Source organism: Primulina tabacum, chromosome 6 (genome assembly GCF_025594145.1).
Source record: "Primulina tabacum isolate GXHZ01 chromosome 6, ASM2559414v2, whole genome shotgun sequence".
In the NCBI taxonomy this organism is placed as follows: Eukaryota; Viridiplantae; Streptophyta; class Magnoliopsida; order Lamiales; family Gesneriaceae; genus Primulina; species Primulina tabacum.
The window spans coordinates 3,249,908-3,266,244 of record NC_134555.1 but is presented as its reverse complement, the minus strand read 5'-3'; the positions used below and the strand labels follow the sequence as shown (position 1 = coordinate 3,266,244).

At 35.9% G+C, this 16,337-nt stretch overlaps 1 protein-coding gene across 1 annotated transcript in view; it reads right to left on the bottom strand.

Annotated features, from left to right (window-relative positions):
• Positions 1 to 3,112: 3,112 nt before the first annotated feature.
• Positions 3,113 to 16,337, bottom strand: part of LOC142548757 (anaphase-promoting complex subunit 1) — a 34,894-nt gene continuing 21,669 nt past the window's right edge. The window contains exons 21-37 of the mRNA XM_075657268.1: positions 13,807 to 13,900; positions 13,652 to 13,734; positions 13,485 to 13,541; positions 13,268 to 13,345; positions 13,014 to 13,135; positions 12,760 to 12,920; positions 11,452 to 11,528; positions 11,264 to 11,377; positions 11,088 to 11,189; positions 10,483 to 10,623; positions 9,438 to 9,611; positions 8,766 to 8,829; positions 8,546 to 8,685; positions 8,315 to 8,463; positions 4,878 to 4,956; positions 4,564 to 4,662; positions 3,113 to 3,773 (exon numbers count right to left, since the gene is read on the bottom strand). Of these exons, the coding sequence (XP_075513383.1) occupies positions 3,384 to 3,773; positions 4,564 to 4,662; positions 4,878 to 4,956; positions 8,315 to 8,463; positions 8,546 to 8,685; positions 8,766 to 8,829; positions 9,438 to 9,611; positions 10,483 to 10,623; positions 11,088 to 11,189; positions 11,264 to 11,377; positions 11,452 to 11,528; positions 12,760 to 12,920; positions 13,014 to 13,135; positions 13,268 to 13,345; positions 13,485 to 13,541; positions 13,652 to 13,734; positions 13,807 to 13,900 (2,124 nt within the window). The 3' untranslated portion in view covers positions 3,113 to 3,383. The remainder of the gene's footprint in view (positions 3,774 to 4,563; positions 4,663 to 4,877; positions 4,957 to 8,314; positions 8,464 to 8,545; positions 8,686 to 8,765; positions 8,830 to 9,437; positions 9,612 to 10,482; positions 10,624 to 11,087; positions 11,190 to 11,263; positions 11,378 to 11,451; positions 11,529 to 12,759; positions 12,921 to 13,013; positions 13,136 to 13,267; positions 13,346 to 13,484; positions 13,542 to 13,651; positions 13,735 to 13,806; positions 13,901 to 16,337) is intronic.

Genomic DNA, 16,337 nt, shown 5'->3' with positions numbered 1-16,337 from the left:
ATAGTTATTATGGGTACTCGAAACTTAATAATATATATAAATATTACAAAACTTTCGTGAGAGGATTTCACGAATCAATTTTGTGATATAGATATTTAATTTAGATCATCTATGAAAAATTATTTTTTTATGCAAAAAATATTACTTATTATTTTAAATATGAACATGTGTTAGGATCGATAAATAGTTTAAAGAGGGTGAATAAACATTTAAAAATATTTGCTTTTAAAATTTGTTTTCAATCGTTTTTAGGCGGTTGAAAGTTTTTCTTGAGCAGTTAGAAATATGAACCAGTTGAAAAGTGTGGAAAACGGTTCACAATTTCTAATGATAACTTCAACTGGTTGGCTGACTTGTTAACAAAAAACGGTTCGAAATATAAATGCTCGCGAAAAGTAAATACACATAGATGTTAGACTCGTTTCATGGAGAGATTTACTCTTTATATGTACACTAAATTATATTTTTATATATATTTGATTCTCTTTTTATTCTTAATTTTTAAAGTATGTTGTTTGGAGTGACGTATTTTTGGAATGAAACTTAAGATTATGTTTGGGAGGAACGATTCGGATTGGTGTGATTTGAAATATATAAATTTCAATGAATAAGTTGGAGAGTTGATTTGATTTATTAATAAATTTTGAGTTTTGAATTTTAAACCAAATTCACTCAACTAAACATGATTTCTCTCGCCTCATTTTTTATTCTAAAACTGCTAATTTCCCTTTTGTTCTCAGTAAAACTTATGTGTCGCAAGATTAAAAAAAAAAATACAATTACACAGCTTCCCTATCAAACGAGAATATTATTAATTTATTTCGAGATAAAGGATAACAAATAAATATGAAATATTCATTCCTACAAAGAAATGTATCCAATATGTTTGGGAAAGTTCTTTGTCATTTTCAAAAGAATATGTCTCTTGTGAGAAGGTCTCACGAATCTTTATCTGTAAGACAGATCAACCTTACCGATATTCACAATAAAAATTAACACTCTTAGCATAAAAAGTTATACTTTTTCATGGATAACCCAAACAAGAGATCTATATCACAAAATACGATCCGTGAGACCGTCTCACACAAATTTTTGTCTTTCCAAAATTCAAACATAAATTGTTTGTCAGTCTTTATGTCAAAAATTTATGTTTCACCACCTAAGCTCGTTGCATCATTTCAACTCGAATTAAAAAACTGGCAATAATATTTACACCAATTTGAGTATATTGATATTGATAATTCTTAATTTCGTATCTAGATTTGAATGTTTTGTTGATGTCTTTCTTCCGTTTATTATCAAATAGATAAACAGCAAGTCGAGGCAAGGATGATCTTTTATCCGCAAGGCAAAATTTCCTGTATGAAGTAATATACGTTGCAGACAATCGTCCCTAAGATACGACTTCAAGTCGAGAGATTGCAGCACTACAAACTCTCGAAAGCAGCGAACATAATTACGCAGCAACTTTCAAAACGAAGTGAAGTAATATGCAGCAAGATTGGAAGAAGAAGTGCAGCGAAAATGGTCAGAAGAATCTCGAAAATGGCTGAGAGGGATTATTTAGTCGCGCATCAGCTCGAGTGCTTCTGTCTTCGGATGCATCCATGTGCGAGCGCACCAGCGCGAGTCCACAAAATTTACTTCCCAAATAAATTGATCCAAAAATATTAATATTAATCAAAGACCGCACCGAACCGGTCGGCCGCACGCGTGTTTCACCGAAACACAGCCTATCAACGTCTTCTCCCTTCTAAAAACTTCTAATACCCTTTGGGGCCTAAAATTAGCTCAACTTGGAGCTTATAAAGGAAACCAAGTATGTCTAATATTCCAATATGGGGCAACTCTCACCCTCTTTTTTATTCACCACTTTTTATTCTCCATTTTTCATTTATCCAACATGTTTTATATCCAAATTTGTAAATAAATGACAAAATAACAAATTGTTGTTCTAAATACATACCCAATTTGAATCAACTGGCTGAATATTTTGTACAGAATTTGTAAAATGATTTGCCAGAAAAAGTTGCTTTTTTAGCACCCAAAATCATAGTTTACTTAATTTAGTGGAGTCAATTGGTACCATCAATTCGTATATTAGTGTACAAATTATTAATTTAATTTTGTACCAAAAATAATAGTTTACATGCTCAATTTTGAGTTAATTGGTACTCAAAATTTATAAACTTGTGTCATAATTTCAATTATATGTACCTATTTTGATCCAAAAAATGTTGAATAAATAAGTTTGTCATTGGAGATGTGTGATATGAACACACGTGGGTCTAGAAAGTTGATTTTTTTTTTTATTTCCTGAAAAGTAACTGATTAATTATGTTTAAATCTTAAAGAGTGTAGAACAAATTAAGGACAGGGACTACTCAACGCTCACTAGGGTTCCCCCCCGAAGAGAAGTTCAGAAAAGAGCTCCTTCCAGCTATCGCATAACTAATCTTGCCTACGTTCTTACTCTAGATTGGATAGAAAAATAACTGCATTTGACTTCTATTATATGAGCTAGCCAATATTTTTAGGATAAGAAAACTGTGGTTACAACTCTTTGATCTACTCCTAATAGGTGATATCCGTGGGTCACATTGAAAAAATATCCACTCTTAGATTGTTTTAGCAAAAAAAGTTTTGCTCCATCCACGTATGGAAAAACCGACAAACTAGTTCCTTCTACATTTCTTTTTATACAAGTTCCTCACTACATTTGAAAATACCAGCCTGTGCTACAGGTAATTTGTTGGCAAAAACGTCAAATGCCTCGGGCAAGATAAAACTAGGTAAATTATGAATAAATAAGATTTGTTTGCACGGATCTAAGTCTAGTATCTAATGATTTGACATGTCACATAACCAGTTGCCGTTTCATACCCCATAACAAAATCAAACAGGCATTTTATAAATTTCCCAAAATATTTCTTAAAAAATAATTTATCTATGCATCCCTTTCAAAACCCTCAAAATAAAAATCATTTATTAGGCAAACCTTTTGAATGATAAATCTCTAATAAAAGAATATAATTTAAAATAAGCAAAAACATATCAGAAGGCAAAATGCAAGCAGCAAACAGGCAAAGAAAGAGCAACTCTTAGATCTGTATCATAATAACGCATCAAATACTTCTGCATATCATCTTAAATTACAATAAAGACACAACATTTGTAGCAGCGTACCTGCATTCAGAATAAATTTACAGTGATTAAACATGACTGAAGAATTTGAGATAGCCCACATTTCCTATCTGCAGAACAATGGAGTAGAGCCCCGATCCTCAGCTTCTTGACTCAGATCATCCCACCAATAAAATACTAGCATTATTTTGAGGTACCTACTATTACAATATAACAGTGTTGCCAGCATGAAAGTAGCTTCAACTTTCAATCTTGGAAGAAGATAACCATAAATTATTGATTGCAGTAATATGAGTTTCAGGAAACACCAATCGTAACAAGGGAACCGATGGACATTTTTCAATCTTTTTTATCTTTTCCCCAAAACTTCTGATGTCAATAGGTGATGGAACGTTATACCATTGGAGGTACCATGAAAGAATAGTTGCTTGCTTGTTTCCTAACGAGTCATCAGATGGCCATTCGCCTGACTTGATATAAGCACTGAAAATGGATTTTAGGTTAAGTGAACAGTTCAATATCTCTTCAAATCGCTTCCTGAGTGAACCTAAGAATGTAGATTGCACAATTTCCCCCTTCGAAGCAGTCAATCTTCTGTTTAGCAGAGCTTCATTGTAGGCAATTGCAATCTGTGCATTAAATCGAAGGTTAAAAAATAATAAAGTCGTCAAACAATACAGATATGCAAAATACTACTACCGCAAACTGTAATATAATACAATCCAACCCCGTCCCAGAGTAATTATGGTCAGCTAATTCCATCAACTTCCCATTATTCCAGCATCCCAAACAAGTGGTGACACCCTGTATCCACCCACGGAAATTTGAGGACCCTGGCTCATTTCTAACATGATCTCTCGAGATAATAGTTCTCAAACCTCTCTTTTTTAAATATAACTGAAGCTCATTTTCTTTACAATTTCATTGAAGGGAAACATATATACACCAGCAGAAGATTTACTAACACCGTTACAATATTGGACTTAATCCGTTGTAAACTATTCTCATTTTTTATGGAACTCTTTGGACCCTTTTATTCTACTATCCTTCAGGGTGCCAGAGTTTTCTTGGTTTCCCTCCGAACACCTGAAATCACTTGGGAGTCTAATCTGAAATGCACAAATTCACATGCGTGCCAAACACTCTACTGCAGTAATTTTTGCCATGTCCGTGCTTTCAAAAGGCTTTTAATCACATCCTACAGTTGCAAGAGCACCGACTAAAGAAATTCACAATGCACCATCATAGCAGATCCACCAAGAAATTATCGAGCTTAGAAGCTACATGATGAGACAAATCCACCTTATAACTAATGAACAACTAATTAACCAGTGGGGAAACAATAGTTTCTTAGGACTCATGTTTCAAGTCAATTTACATCGTGTGTGCATATGTAACCATTTTTTCAAATTATCATACCTTTAAACTAGAAAGAGAAAACAAGTCGCAGTTAATGAAAGCGTCACTAGCAACCAAATCCACCATACACCCAATTGTAGAGTACAATGATAAATACACCTGCATGAATCAGAATTCAGATGTCAGATAAACTTGAGGAAACATTTGGCATGATGCCCTAATACCATAAAAGTGCACAAACACCAAATATTTTATATCTCACCAAACAACAAATTGAAGGAACTTTCCATAACTAAGGGAAGTCCATCTGACCCGTATGTGCAAATAAATTCAAAGTTTAATGGAAGAAAACATATGAATAATGATGAGAGTACCTGCAAAAGTGCCGGCCTATCTTTGCTCACACATTCAAATAAAACTTGCAAGCAGAATTCCTGGAAGTCAGGGTTAGATCTGCAGGACAATTTTGTAAGAAATCCACACATTTTGTCACAATTATATGGTTAATGAAATAATTTATTACTATTTAATAGCAATACCAACTAGTTTGGGTCCAATGCCAGGACGATGTCGACGAAAATGGAGAATACGATGATTTTACTTACTATTATCGCACAACATCATCCTATAGGTTGTCACAGATTCATACCCAATTACAGCGCCTAAATCTATACAAGGCCCAAGAGTCGCAAGTCTTAGAAATGTCTAGAAACAGGGAAAGGAATAAAAATGTGAAAGGGGGGAAGATTGTTAATCATTCTGTTATTTTTGTTGTTTGAGTATAACTACCTTAGGCTAGGGAGAAAATGCCAGCTGCTAGCTAGGGATTTGTACAGAGCTCATCTCCGGGAAATGTTCTCATTCTATTTACAGCATAATTTCATTTCGTTAATTGAGGTTGCAACATGAGTGGATTCTTATACGGAATTCTGAGCGAATCGTTTAGGGTTGTATTGTCAATTTGCATCACAGTTATGAATGACAACACTGGATCTTCCAACCATGTTTAACGATCAGACAAAACCACCTCAACAGATATGTTTCCAACTTCTCCATTTCACTTTGTAGCAAGTAAGCGGGACACAAACCATCCCCACCGCGATCTTCCCTTCCAAATACATACTAAATTATCACCATCCTCCAAAGTTTCAAATTCTCCCCACCACTCAAGAATTGGCATTTGCAACCACCCTCACAATGAACTCCCCAAAGAACATCCTTCATTAATGCTCTATACCCTCAGTTGTCCCCGACGATTAAATTTTCATTTTATATCACTAAAGGCAGTTAAGTTGGAGTTGGGTACGGAAAATTTTCGAGTTTGGTTGGGGGATTCTTCCGGGTAGTTTTCTGTTCGATCTTTCTACGACTCTTTTTTCCCGATTTCAAACTTCTCATTATTCTCCTATTATTATAATATCTAGAAATTACCTAATCCGCAAAAGGTTCAAGTTTTCTCGTGGATTATGGCTTTGGGGAAACTTCCCACTTGTGACTCGGTGCAAAGAAGGTGGCATGCATCTGTTTTATGCCCGCAATGATGTAGCTTATGTCAGAAACAAGAGGAGAATCAAGACGATCTATTGGTACATTGTTCTTTTTCGAGTGTAATATTGATAAAAATGTTGCCAGAGTTGGGTTTTGAATGGATTTTTCCAAGTAAGGCACGGGACCTGTTCAGAATGGAGCCAGGCCTTCCCACCGGGAGAAGATTTACGAGCTTCTGGTATCTGGTAATTCATTGCATTTTTTGGTCGATATGGCTGGAGAGGAACAACAGAATATTCGCAGATTTGTCGGAGTCCGTGGACGTCGACTTGGAGAATATCAAATTCAGAGTTGCGAATTGGACGACTAAGCTGCCAGAGTTTAATCACTTATTTATATCAGACTTAGTTAGGAATTGAAAATTTATATGTTCATGACGATAGTGTGGTAATGTTTTTTCGATCTCCTTTGTCACTCGTTTTGCGGATTACTCATCCGCTTCTATTGTAAACACTTTTATTATTATAGTAAAGTTTGATATCCTAAAAAAAAAAAAAAAGTCTTCCGTCCAGTAAATCCAAGAGAAGATAACTTGTCAGGATCGGTTTGAAGGGTCAAAGTGTTTAGAAAGGGGTTGAATAAACACTTTAGAATTTTTGACTCTTTTTCGATAAGTGAATCAGTTTAGTGATAAACTGAATTCAGGAACCTTGTTGTCGATATCAGTCAGTAAACTAGTTTAAGTACGGAAATAAACTAACTGATAGATTGAATACTTAACGAATAACTGAAATTATGAACACAAAGATTTTATGGATGTTCGGAGACTTCAAATGATCTTACGTCACTCCTTCTATCACAAGGATAGGTTTCCCACTAAAAGACTTTGATTAATTACAGAAGCTGTAATAACCCACTTCAGTTTGGACTTAAACACTGCGAAACTGAAACTCTTAGTTCCTTTACAATTTATCAGTATACAAATGATTTTCTTTCTTAGCACAACTGATTTTAGAAGATCGAATACAACAGTGTAATGTGCCAGTACTTTTGCTCAAATGATGGCTTGAAAGCTATGAATGTTTTTGTGAAGTGTGAGCTTTTCTGTATGAGAATATCTTGACAGAACTTGTATAACTGAATTTGAGAGTCAATCAGAGTAATTGTGCAAAAGTTCTTTTCTTAGATGAACTCATCGGCTATATATAGGTCTTGCTTCCAACGGTAACATTGAATGCATTAAATGATTCATATCCGTTGATTTGTCCTTTCTGAATATGTAAACATTCCTCTGACAATAGTACACTGTGGTAGTCTGCTATGCGGCGCTCTTTCAGATAGTCGCAGTCTGCTGCATACTATTTGTAGGTTGGTACTTGCGCTTTAACTGATGACGTGTCAAATTGATTATCAGTTGACTATATAGCCAATCGGTTGAACTGACTGTATGACTGATCAGTTCCAACTGATAGTTCAGTTATCTTTACAGATTCAGTTAGCTTTCATCTGTTCGATTGCCTCCGATTATTTAACTCATTAATTATCAGTTCGGGAAACTTCAGTTTAGGTAGTTTCAGTTCAAATTAATTCATTTGAGCGGATTAGTTCTGCAACCTTCAAAAACTTTATTTGTCAAACTCCGAAACTTTGATTCTAACATAACTTTCATTTAAAGTCTTAATAATTGAAGAGTTTTAAGCAAAACCCTTAAATTTGTGAATTATGTGATGCAAATGGTGGCAAAGGAAGGTGACGTTCTTTGACTTTGGGCTATTTGAAGCCTTAATTAACAAGCTTGACGGTCTCCAATGTAAAATATGTTGGCATGCTGCCAGATTATGGTATGTTCTTTGACTTTTTGGGGTCATTTCAAGGGGGATCGGTTTAGTAACATAACATTTAGAGGGTAGTGTTTGGGGTCAATATCGGTTTCTAATGACAAAATCAATAATATCAAGCACCACCATTTAATCCTTAGTTGTACTTTCTAACGAAAGTTTTCGCAAGCTTCTCCCTTGGTAAGAGATTAAGAGGCAAAAAAAGTGGTATAAAAAATCCATCCATAGGAACAAGGAGAACTGCTTGTTTTCTTGAAAAGTACTCATTTGCATGTGCCCTGAATATGACCATCTCTAGCTAAATACATCTACGGTAAATATTTGTTTGACATCTTTGGAGGGAACTGAATGTTAGTTCAATCTCCCATCACCTTTAAATTTCATCTCTAACAGGCTTTTCTGAATGTGTCTTGGTAGAGGATAACACAGTCATATAAACAATATTGTAACTGAAAATAACACAACATCCCTTAGAAACAACTAGCCTGCTATTCTGGGATGAGTTGCAAAAGAGTTGAGCAAATGCAATTAAGCTTGGATCCGAAGAAAAGGTGCTGACCAACTGATCTACCGTTACGGAACTTGTGCTCTCAATGCTATGAGTGCATGATATTGGTTGTGTCAAACCACTCATCTGCGCAGTTAATATTCTGTTTCACTTCACAAATCTACATAAGATGAGAGAGGATAATATTGTTTTTAAAAGGGGAAGGAACCTTATGCATTGCTCTTGACAGCAGTGATTGACTTCCTATGGGATCATCCAAGTATGAACAAGCTCCAACTTTTCTTTTGACGTAAAGGACACCAGAATTGAACGGGTGATTCTTGTCTCCCGAACTCCACCAAGGTTTTTCTGTTTAATTGTTACCATTCATGTAGGTAAAGTGAAATTTGGCAATCTGAACAAAGAGAATGCACCAGTATCTATCATACCATTAGGACTGAGTTCAATCAATTGAGGCCAGTACCGAGGACCACAAACTCGAACTGACTTCAACTGTAACATACAAGAACGAGTGGTTAAATATTACAATCTCATGCATTCAAGATCAGAAGAAGAGTGTCATGCTCATTTGAGAGATACTTATAGTTACAGGAATCTGCATAATGTGATTATGAGAGGGTTAAAATATGAGAGTGTAGGTTGAGCCCTGTAATAAAGTAAAGAGGAAAAACGAACGTTGAACCCCACTAAATAATTTTTCTCAAATGGTCGGTGCATTGATTTTCCCCAAGCTCTTGTTCACATCTTAACCAACATTTTCTCACTCTCTCTCCAGATGTATCACGCTTTTAAACTATAAAGACTTTAATATGACTTACATGTGACTCATTATGCTAAAGTATTCAGGGATAACAAACACATTATTTAGCTTGCTCAGAATTAAAGACCCTAAATAGTGTCACATGTAGATATTACACCAAGAGGTGCCACGTATAAAAAATATTAATTCAGGCAATTGGTCCATCAATTTCTTATCTTCCCACCAAAACCAAGGGTTGGTCTTGAGGTTGTGTCCATAAACAGCAGTAACAAATTTGTTGGAGATGAACATTGAGAAGAGAATGTATCTTACACAACTCGAAGGAAAGACTAAGACTTACCATAGCCCGCTCTGGGAGATTGCAAGGGGTGACCTCACAGAAACTTGTTTCTGCATACAACTCAGTTTCTTGAATAGTAACTTCAAGAGGGACATAAACAGGTAGGCCAGAGTCCACATCAACTGTCTGAATCCAGCGGGCTTCTGTTGCAAGAACGTACAAATGCCTAAATGCCTATCATTAGAACAAGTACGTATCAGAACAACAAATCACAGGACATAAAGACAACTTTTTGGTTGTAATTGATTCTGATAATTGCTTAACACACAAAAAACAAGATACTCGTATATCCAGAGAGAATGATTCAGAATGCTAATGAAAGATAGGCAAAAGCATCATGCAGCACACCACTAAAAATTATACAAGAAAGGTTGAATAACAAATGATAACTGCAAGTTGGAAAGAGCACCAACAACCCCATCAACCACCCTCAACGTATGTGGGTAAGCATAATCATTTGACTAAATATAAATTGCACACCCACGCGAATTTCTATTCCTTCACGGGCGTAAAGAACAAGTGAATGGAAAACAATATCCTCCTAATTGGAAATAATAATGACCAGTAGGTCAAAAAAGGTAGAATCCAAAGAAATATGATTTATTTAAAACACATTGAGCCCTTAGAACTTCGTGCTTATCAAAAAATGTAGTTTCCCAGATTAACAAAAATGTGGATCCTATTGTCTCAAGAGAACAGGAGGAAATGATAGGGACCGAAGCTCCTTTGAATGTCTTGGCAGAAAGTGGCATGCACGTTGCAAATAACTTAAGAGACAAATATTGAAATATATTGAATGGGAAGGAAGATGATTTTTCTTCCCCTCCACATTTTCACATGCAATTAAAAAAACAAAGTCCTGCCTTAACATTCAAAATAAAATTGAAAGAAATTGTGTCTACGAGAAGCAATTTTAGAACGTCATGCAAGTTTTTGAATGCGACAAAGCTGATTCCAGACCATATCTGTACATTGTTAAACAGACAACACTTTCTAAGCATTACCACACATGTACTAACTATTTCACTCCAGCATAATGTTTTACCTGGAGATGGCATCGATTGTCATTTGGTCCAGTAGGCAAACGTGGATAAAGTGTCAAAAGCAGGGCAGCAATCGCACTGTTGCTAGTGGAAAAAGTCCACATTCCACCCCCGAGGAACAAGAAACCAATGGCCAAACTTACCTGCGTCAAGTGTGAAATTCCATGTTTAACAGCACACACATACTGATTCAACAAAACCATGTCACACATTTATCACAATAAAAATGGATGGATACCAATTTTTGTTAATAGATAATAATTTTGTTGCTCTGTAGTCTGTATGACGTAATAGACTACAGGCTCTAAGTAAACCCTGCGAACTACTAAAGAGTTTTATCTGCTTAAATTCATGACTAAATTGACTAAACTCCATAAAATAAAGTTAGTGTTTTCCATCTTCTAAAGAACATAAAAGTTTAATCACACTAAAAACCCTTTCCTATACAGACATATTTTCAAAAGTTTCCATTAACAAAAAAAACTGTGGACGGAGCACAAAACAAGACCACACAGACATCTGCTAACAGACAGTTATTTTAGCATACACTGAAGTAGCATAGGTATGAAGCAAAAAATGATCAAATATTTATGTACAGTATACTTACAGCCATTTGAGTACCAAAATTAGTGTGCCCATCAGCTGAGTTTCGCGTTCGAAGAAATTTCAGCAATCTGAATGTCTGTAGATGGCCAGATCCAGCCATTACCTGACTCCATACAAATTCAGAATATAGTCTTGTTCAAGAAAAATGAAGTAAAATTTAAATTATATTCTACACACCACGCAGAGGGAAAGAACAGTCAGATGAAGGCATGTTTCCAATGTCCCACGATCAACGTAAGCTGATAGCCCTTTGGGAAAACGATTTCCATCAGAAGCACAAACAGGCTTTATCTGCCGTAGTGGGAACGATTACATTTCATGAATTAGCATTCAGAGACATCACTGTCATAGAGTCATGGACAAACCTCATTGAGGAAGTATATGACATATTTGTAAAGCAATTCTTGTGCATTTCCATCTCTAGTACCGGCAAATTTCAACCCTGTACATTCATATTTGAAAATTGATAGATCAATTATACAGTAGAATAATACCTGCAGATAAACAGAAAAAAAATATAAGAGTTGAATATTTTGGAATTATTCTTGTTTGAGCTTTTTTGAGATTCCAATTTCGTATGATTTGAAAATAGTACATTCTCTTCTGCCAGAATCAAGTGGCTTTTATTTGTAGGAAGTTACATTTTGACAAGTCCTATGAAATGGGTAATGTTCAAGAACATTTACGATGTTTTCTAGGAAATATGGTTGTGAGGTCTCACATGAATAAAGGAGTCTAATAGAAGGATTTCCCCATTCTTCTTAGTTGAGTTGAGCGCTGCTCATCACTGGTTTGCACTCAAATTCCAAGGGGATAAAGAAGCTATGTAAAATTTTCATTTCTATGTTACCCATTATTTCAGCATATTTGACCACCAAGTGTTGCTACATTAATCACGAGTAGTGTCATGGAATTCAAATATTTAGGACAAACCACTCCCCGAGAAATCAATACAGGTGCGTCAACAATAGAAATGTCAACACCATATTATTGATCCACACACTTTTAAAAGTTGTTAGCTCTTCGATGAAAATTCCATCAAGATTAAAGGACTATCTCTAACCCAACACCAACAACATGACACTGCAACTTGACACTCAAGCACGACCAAAAGCAGTGAGCTAGCTCAAAGCTAGTATGCATGGGTAAATTAGAAACAAAATAAATCTACAGGCTAGAACCCAACAGTCAAATTACAGAGTCCTACTGGTTTAAAACACAGTAAACACTAGACCAAGTGTATTTAACTTAAAGTAAAATCCAGCAACACGGGTTTAAGAAGAGGATTTCAGAGAAGAATCGATTGACTGTCTCACTACCATCAACCAGCATATAAACCATTTGTTATCTAATGCAGTTGGAGCTACCACAAAAAGTTTAAAGAAAATGTCAAGGTTGGCCGAGCACTAGATACTTTTCGTAAAATAGTAAAAGCTTCATTAAGATTACTGTAAACTTCAAATGCAAAGAGCTCAAATAGACACTTTATTTTTTAATTTTACAAAAATCATGCAACCCAAGGAACATGAGAAGTTAGGTCTAAGAAACATATTTACAAAAAGATAGACAAAGCTTCGAGATGGACTGAACGTAAGCCGTCTAATAGGAGATCTGAGGAGACCAAAAACTATAACATGATAGTTCTACCATAATCAGCAATAAGAATGACTAACCAAGAGAGATGCATGCTCCAACCAGTATATTGACATAAGCCTGAACAAATGTCTCAACATCCATCTCATAGGTATCATCCCCCTCATTTTCAAGGCATTTAACCCCATTTTTTACTACTTCAGGAATAAGTGAATCAATCCAGTCTTCTGAGGGACAAACTCTATGCAACATAAATATGTATTAAACTTAAATGTAGTAAAGATATTTAAATATTTATGTGCATTAAATTCTCATAATAAATCTGAAACAGTACCTGCTCCACATTATCAAATTTCGAGCAATCACGCGAAGTAAAATAAAATCAGGCCGCACATACAGCAAGTCAAAATGAGTCTGTGGAATGGACAGTCGGGACACTATCGCCTCTGATTCTGTCTATTGTACCCAAACATTAAAGAATACAACTCTTTAAAAGAATCCATGTGAAGATACATGATTATCAAAATCACATGAAAATGGTTTTTCAATGAAAAAAGATGGCTACAAATTCCAAATTCAAAAAATTACCTTCAAATACATCAATGCAAGAGCAATCATCGCTCCAGGAGCAGTAACATCAATATTGACCTGATTCCCATCAGTTATCTAGTATAAAGTAGACAAGAATTCAAAGGGAATGACATAGGAAAATTGAAAGTCAATCCCACCCCAACAGAAAATTTAAAACTTAATCGGACTGGCAATTAAAACAAGATGCTAATTCATAGAAATTAAATTGTGCAACCTGTCCTGTATTTCTATTGTATTCATCAGCTAATGGTGTAATGAATTGGAGGCGATCCTGTACATAGAATAAAAATCTTATCAGCCAGAAACACCTAAGATGTTCATACTGGAAAATATTCATGAATAGGTTGACAGCAAGTTTTATTCAGAAATCGCAGCATATACGTTATAAAGTTCTTTGCCACCAATATATTGGAACAACCGATCAACCAAGGTGTCGATGGAGCCAATAGCATCATCCCCGCGGCCTTCATGAACAAATTGGAGAAAATTAGCAGACATAGTAGATCCATTTACAAAATCAATTATAAATCATATACCTAAGGCAACGATTCCTAGTGAAAATCCGGCTGAAACTGCATAACCTTCCCTTTCAAGAACATTATCTCCTCCACTTCTACGGCCTATTTCACTCTGGACAATACAAAATGAAATCATGATTATAGAACCCCACAGAACATCACCACGTATAATTGTTCATACTAATGAGAAGAAAAAGTATGCAACTGACACAACTAGATTACAGTAGAATAGCAGTTAACTGGACATTGCCCTAATTAACTTAACCAATCAAGCCAAGATATTTTTAAGTTAAGCCAAGATATTTTTAAGTTAATCCACTCATGTTTTCTTTTCGTTCTTTTTATGTTTTTAAATTTAACAAAATACCATGAGGGTTAGGCCAGACCCATGTTAGGAAATTATGAAGCAAAATATTTTATGAAGTCCAGATGGAAGTCAAGCTTGACAGCCAGACCCTATCAGATGCTTGATAAAATAAAATATTTTGGAAAGTCTAGATGAAGGTTCAGCCTCACCTCCAATAAAACAAGTGGGCTAACTAACTTAAAAGACAAAAACATTAAAATGTACAACACATAAAATACAGAATAAAAGACGTAATCCTGTCAAGACAAGATTTACCAACCAAGAAGAGAAGGTTCGAGCAAACAATGAAGAATACAAGTGCCACACTGCAACACCATTAGACAGGTATGCCTTTTGAATGTGATGGCTACAGGATATGGGAAATCAGATAATAGAGAAAAAGAATTTTTTTGTATGTCATTCTCATTAATACACGGTATTATATAGGAGATTACAAGGAGAAAAATAAGGAAACTAACTCAATCCTAAATCTGGAAACTACCTAACTAATTCCCTCAATCTCAGGGATTACAAATTAATTCTCCCAACCTATTTACAGAGCTATTTACAGCTCAGCGACACCTCGACACTCCCCCTCAAGCTGAGGAATAGATGTTTTCCATTCTCAGCTTGGATACAAGATCATGGAAACTCGAACTGTTCAGCCCCTTTGTTAGAACATCGGCTAATTGTCTCTCTGATGGAACATAGGACATACACACTAACCCTTCCTCCAGTTTTTCTTTGATGAAATGTCTATCAATTTCAATATGCTTTGTCCTATCATGTTGTATGGGATTATGAGCCATATTAATAGCGGACTTGTTGTCACAGTAGAGCTTCATAGGACCCTCCCATTGGACTCTCAAATCATCCAAAATGATTCTCAGCCAAAGTAATTCGCATAATCCTTGAGCAATAGCCCTGAATTCTGATTCCGCAGATGACCTTGCCACTACATTCTGCTTCTTGCTCATCCATGTCACTAGGTTACCTCCAAGAAAAGTACAATATCCTGTAGTTGATCTTCTATCCACTAGGGAGCCAGCATAGTCAGCGTCGGTGTAGGCTTCCAGAGTAAGAGTGCCATTCCTTTTGAACAAGATTCCTTTCCCCGGATTGCCTTTCAAGTAATGCAGTACCCTGTAAGCAGCCTGAAGATGAGGTTCTCTTGGATCATGCATGAATTGACTGATCATACTTACAGAATATGTTATGTCTGGTCGAGTGTGAGTAAGGTATATGAGTCTGCCAACCAACCTTTGGTACATTCTTTTATCCACAGCTGGTTCTTCTTTAGCTTCTCCCAACTTATAGTTTGGATCTATTGGAGTAGAGATCGGTTTACACCCAGTCTTCCCTGTTTCTGCCAATAAATCAATTACGTACTTTTGCTGGGATATGTAGATTCCCTGTGTTGAATGTGCCACCTCAATACCGAGGAAGTACTTCAATTTCCCCAGCTCCTTTGTTTCAAATTCTTTTACTAGTCTTAGCTTCAATTCATGCTTATCTTTCTCATCATTTCCAGTCACGATGATGTCGTCCACATAGACTAAAAGAGCAGTCACTCCCCCTCCAGCCGAATGCTTAATGAATAAGGTGTGGTCACCTTGGCTTTGTTTATAGCCAGATTCCTTCATGACTTTTGCAAATCTGCCAAACCATGCTCTAGGAGATTGTTTTAACCCATAAAGGGCCTTTTTCAGCTTGCACACATTGTTACCTGTGTCCCCTTCAAATCCCGGTGGGATGTTCATGTAGATTTCCTCATTTAGGTCACCATGGAGGAATGCATTCTTAACATCATATTGTAGCAGTTGCCAATTGAAGTGAGCAACCAATGCTAACATGATTCTCACAGTGTTCATTTTTGCAACTGGAGCAAAGGTTTCCTGATAATCCACCCCATAAGTCTGAGTGTACCCTTTGGCTACTAACCTTGCTTTATATCTTTCAAGGGATCCATCAGCCTTGTACTTCAATGTAAAAATCCACTTGCAATCAACAATGTTTTTTCCCTTCGGTTTATCAACGATCTCCCATGTTTTATTCTTTTCTAATGCACTCATTTCCTCTCTCATAGCATCCCTCCATTCCCTTTTTGACAATGCCTCAGCCATATTGTTAGGGATGGCAATGGTGTTCAAACTCACAATGAATCCTTTTTGGGTTGGTGATAGGCGCTTGAGAGAGACATAGT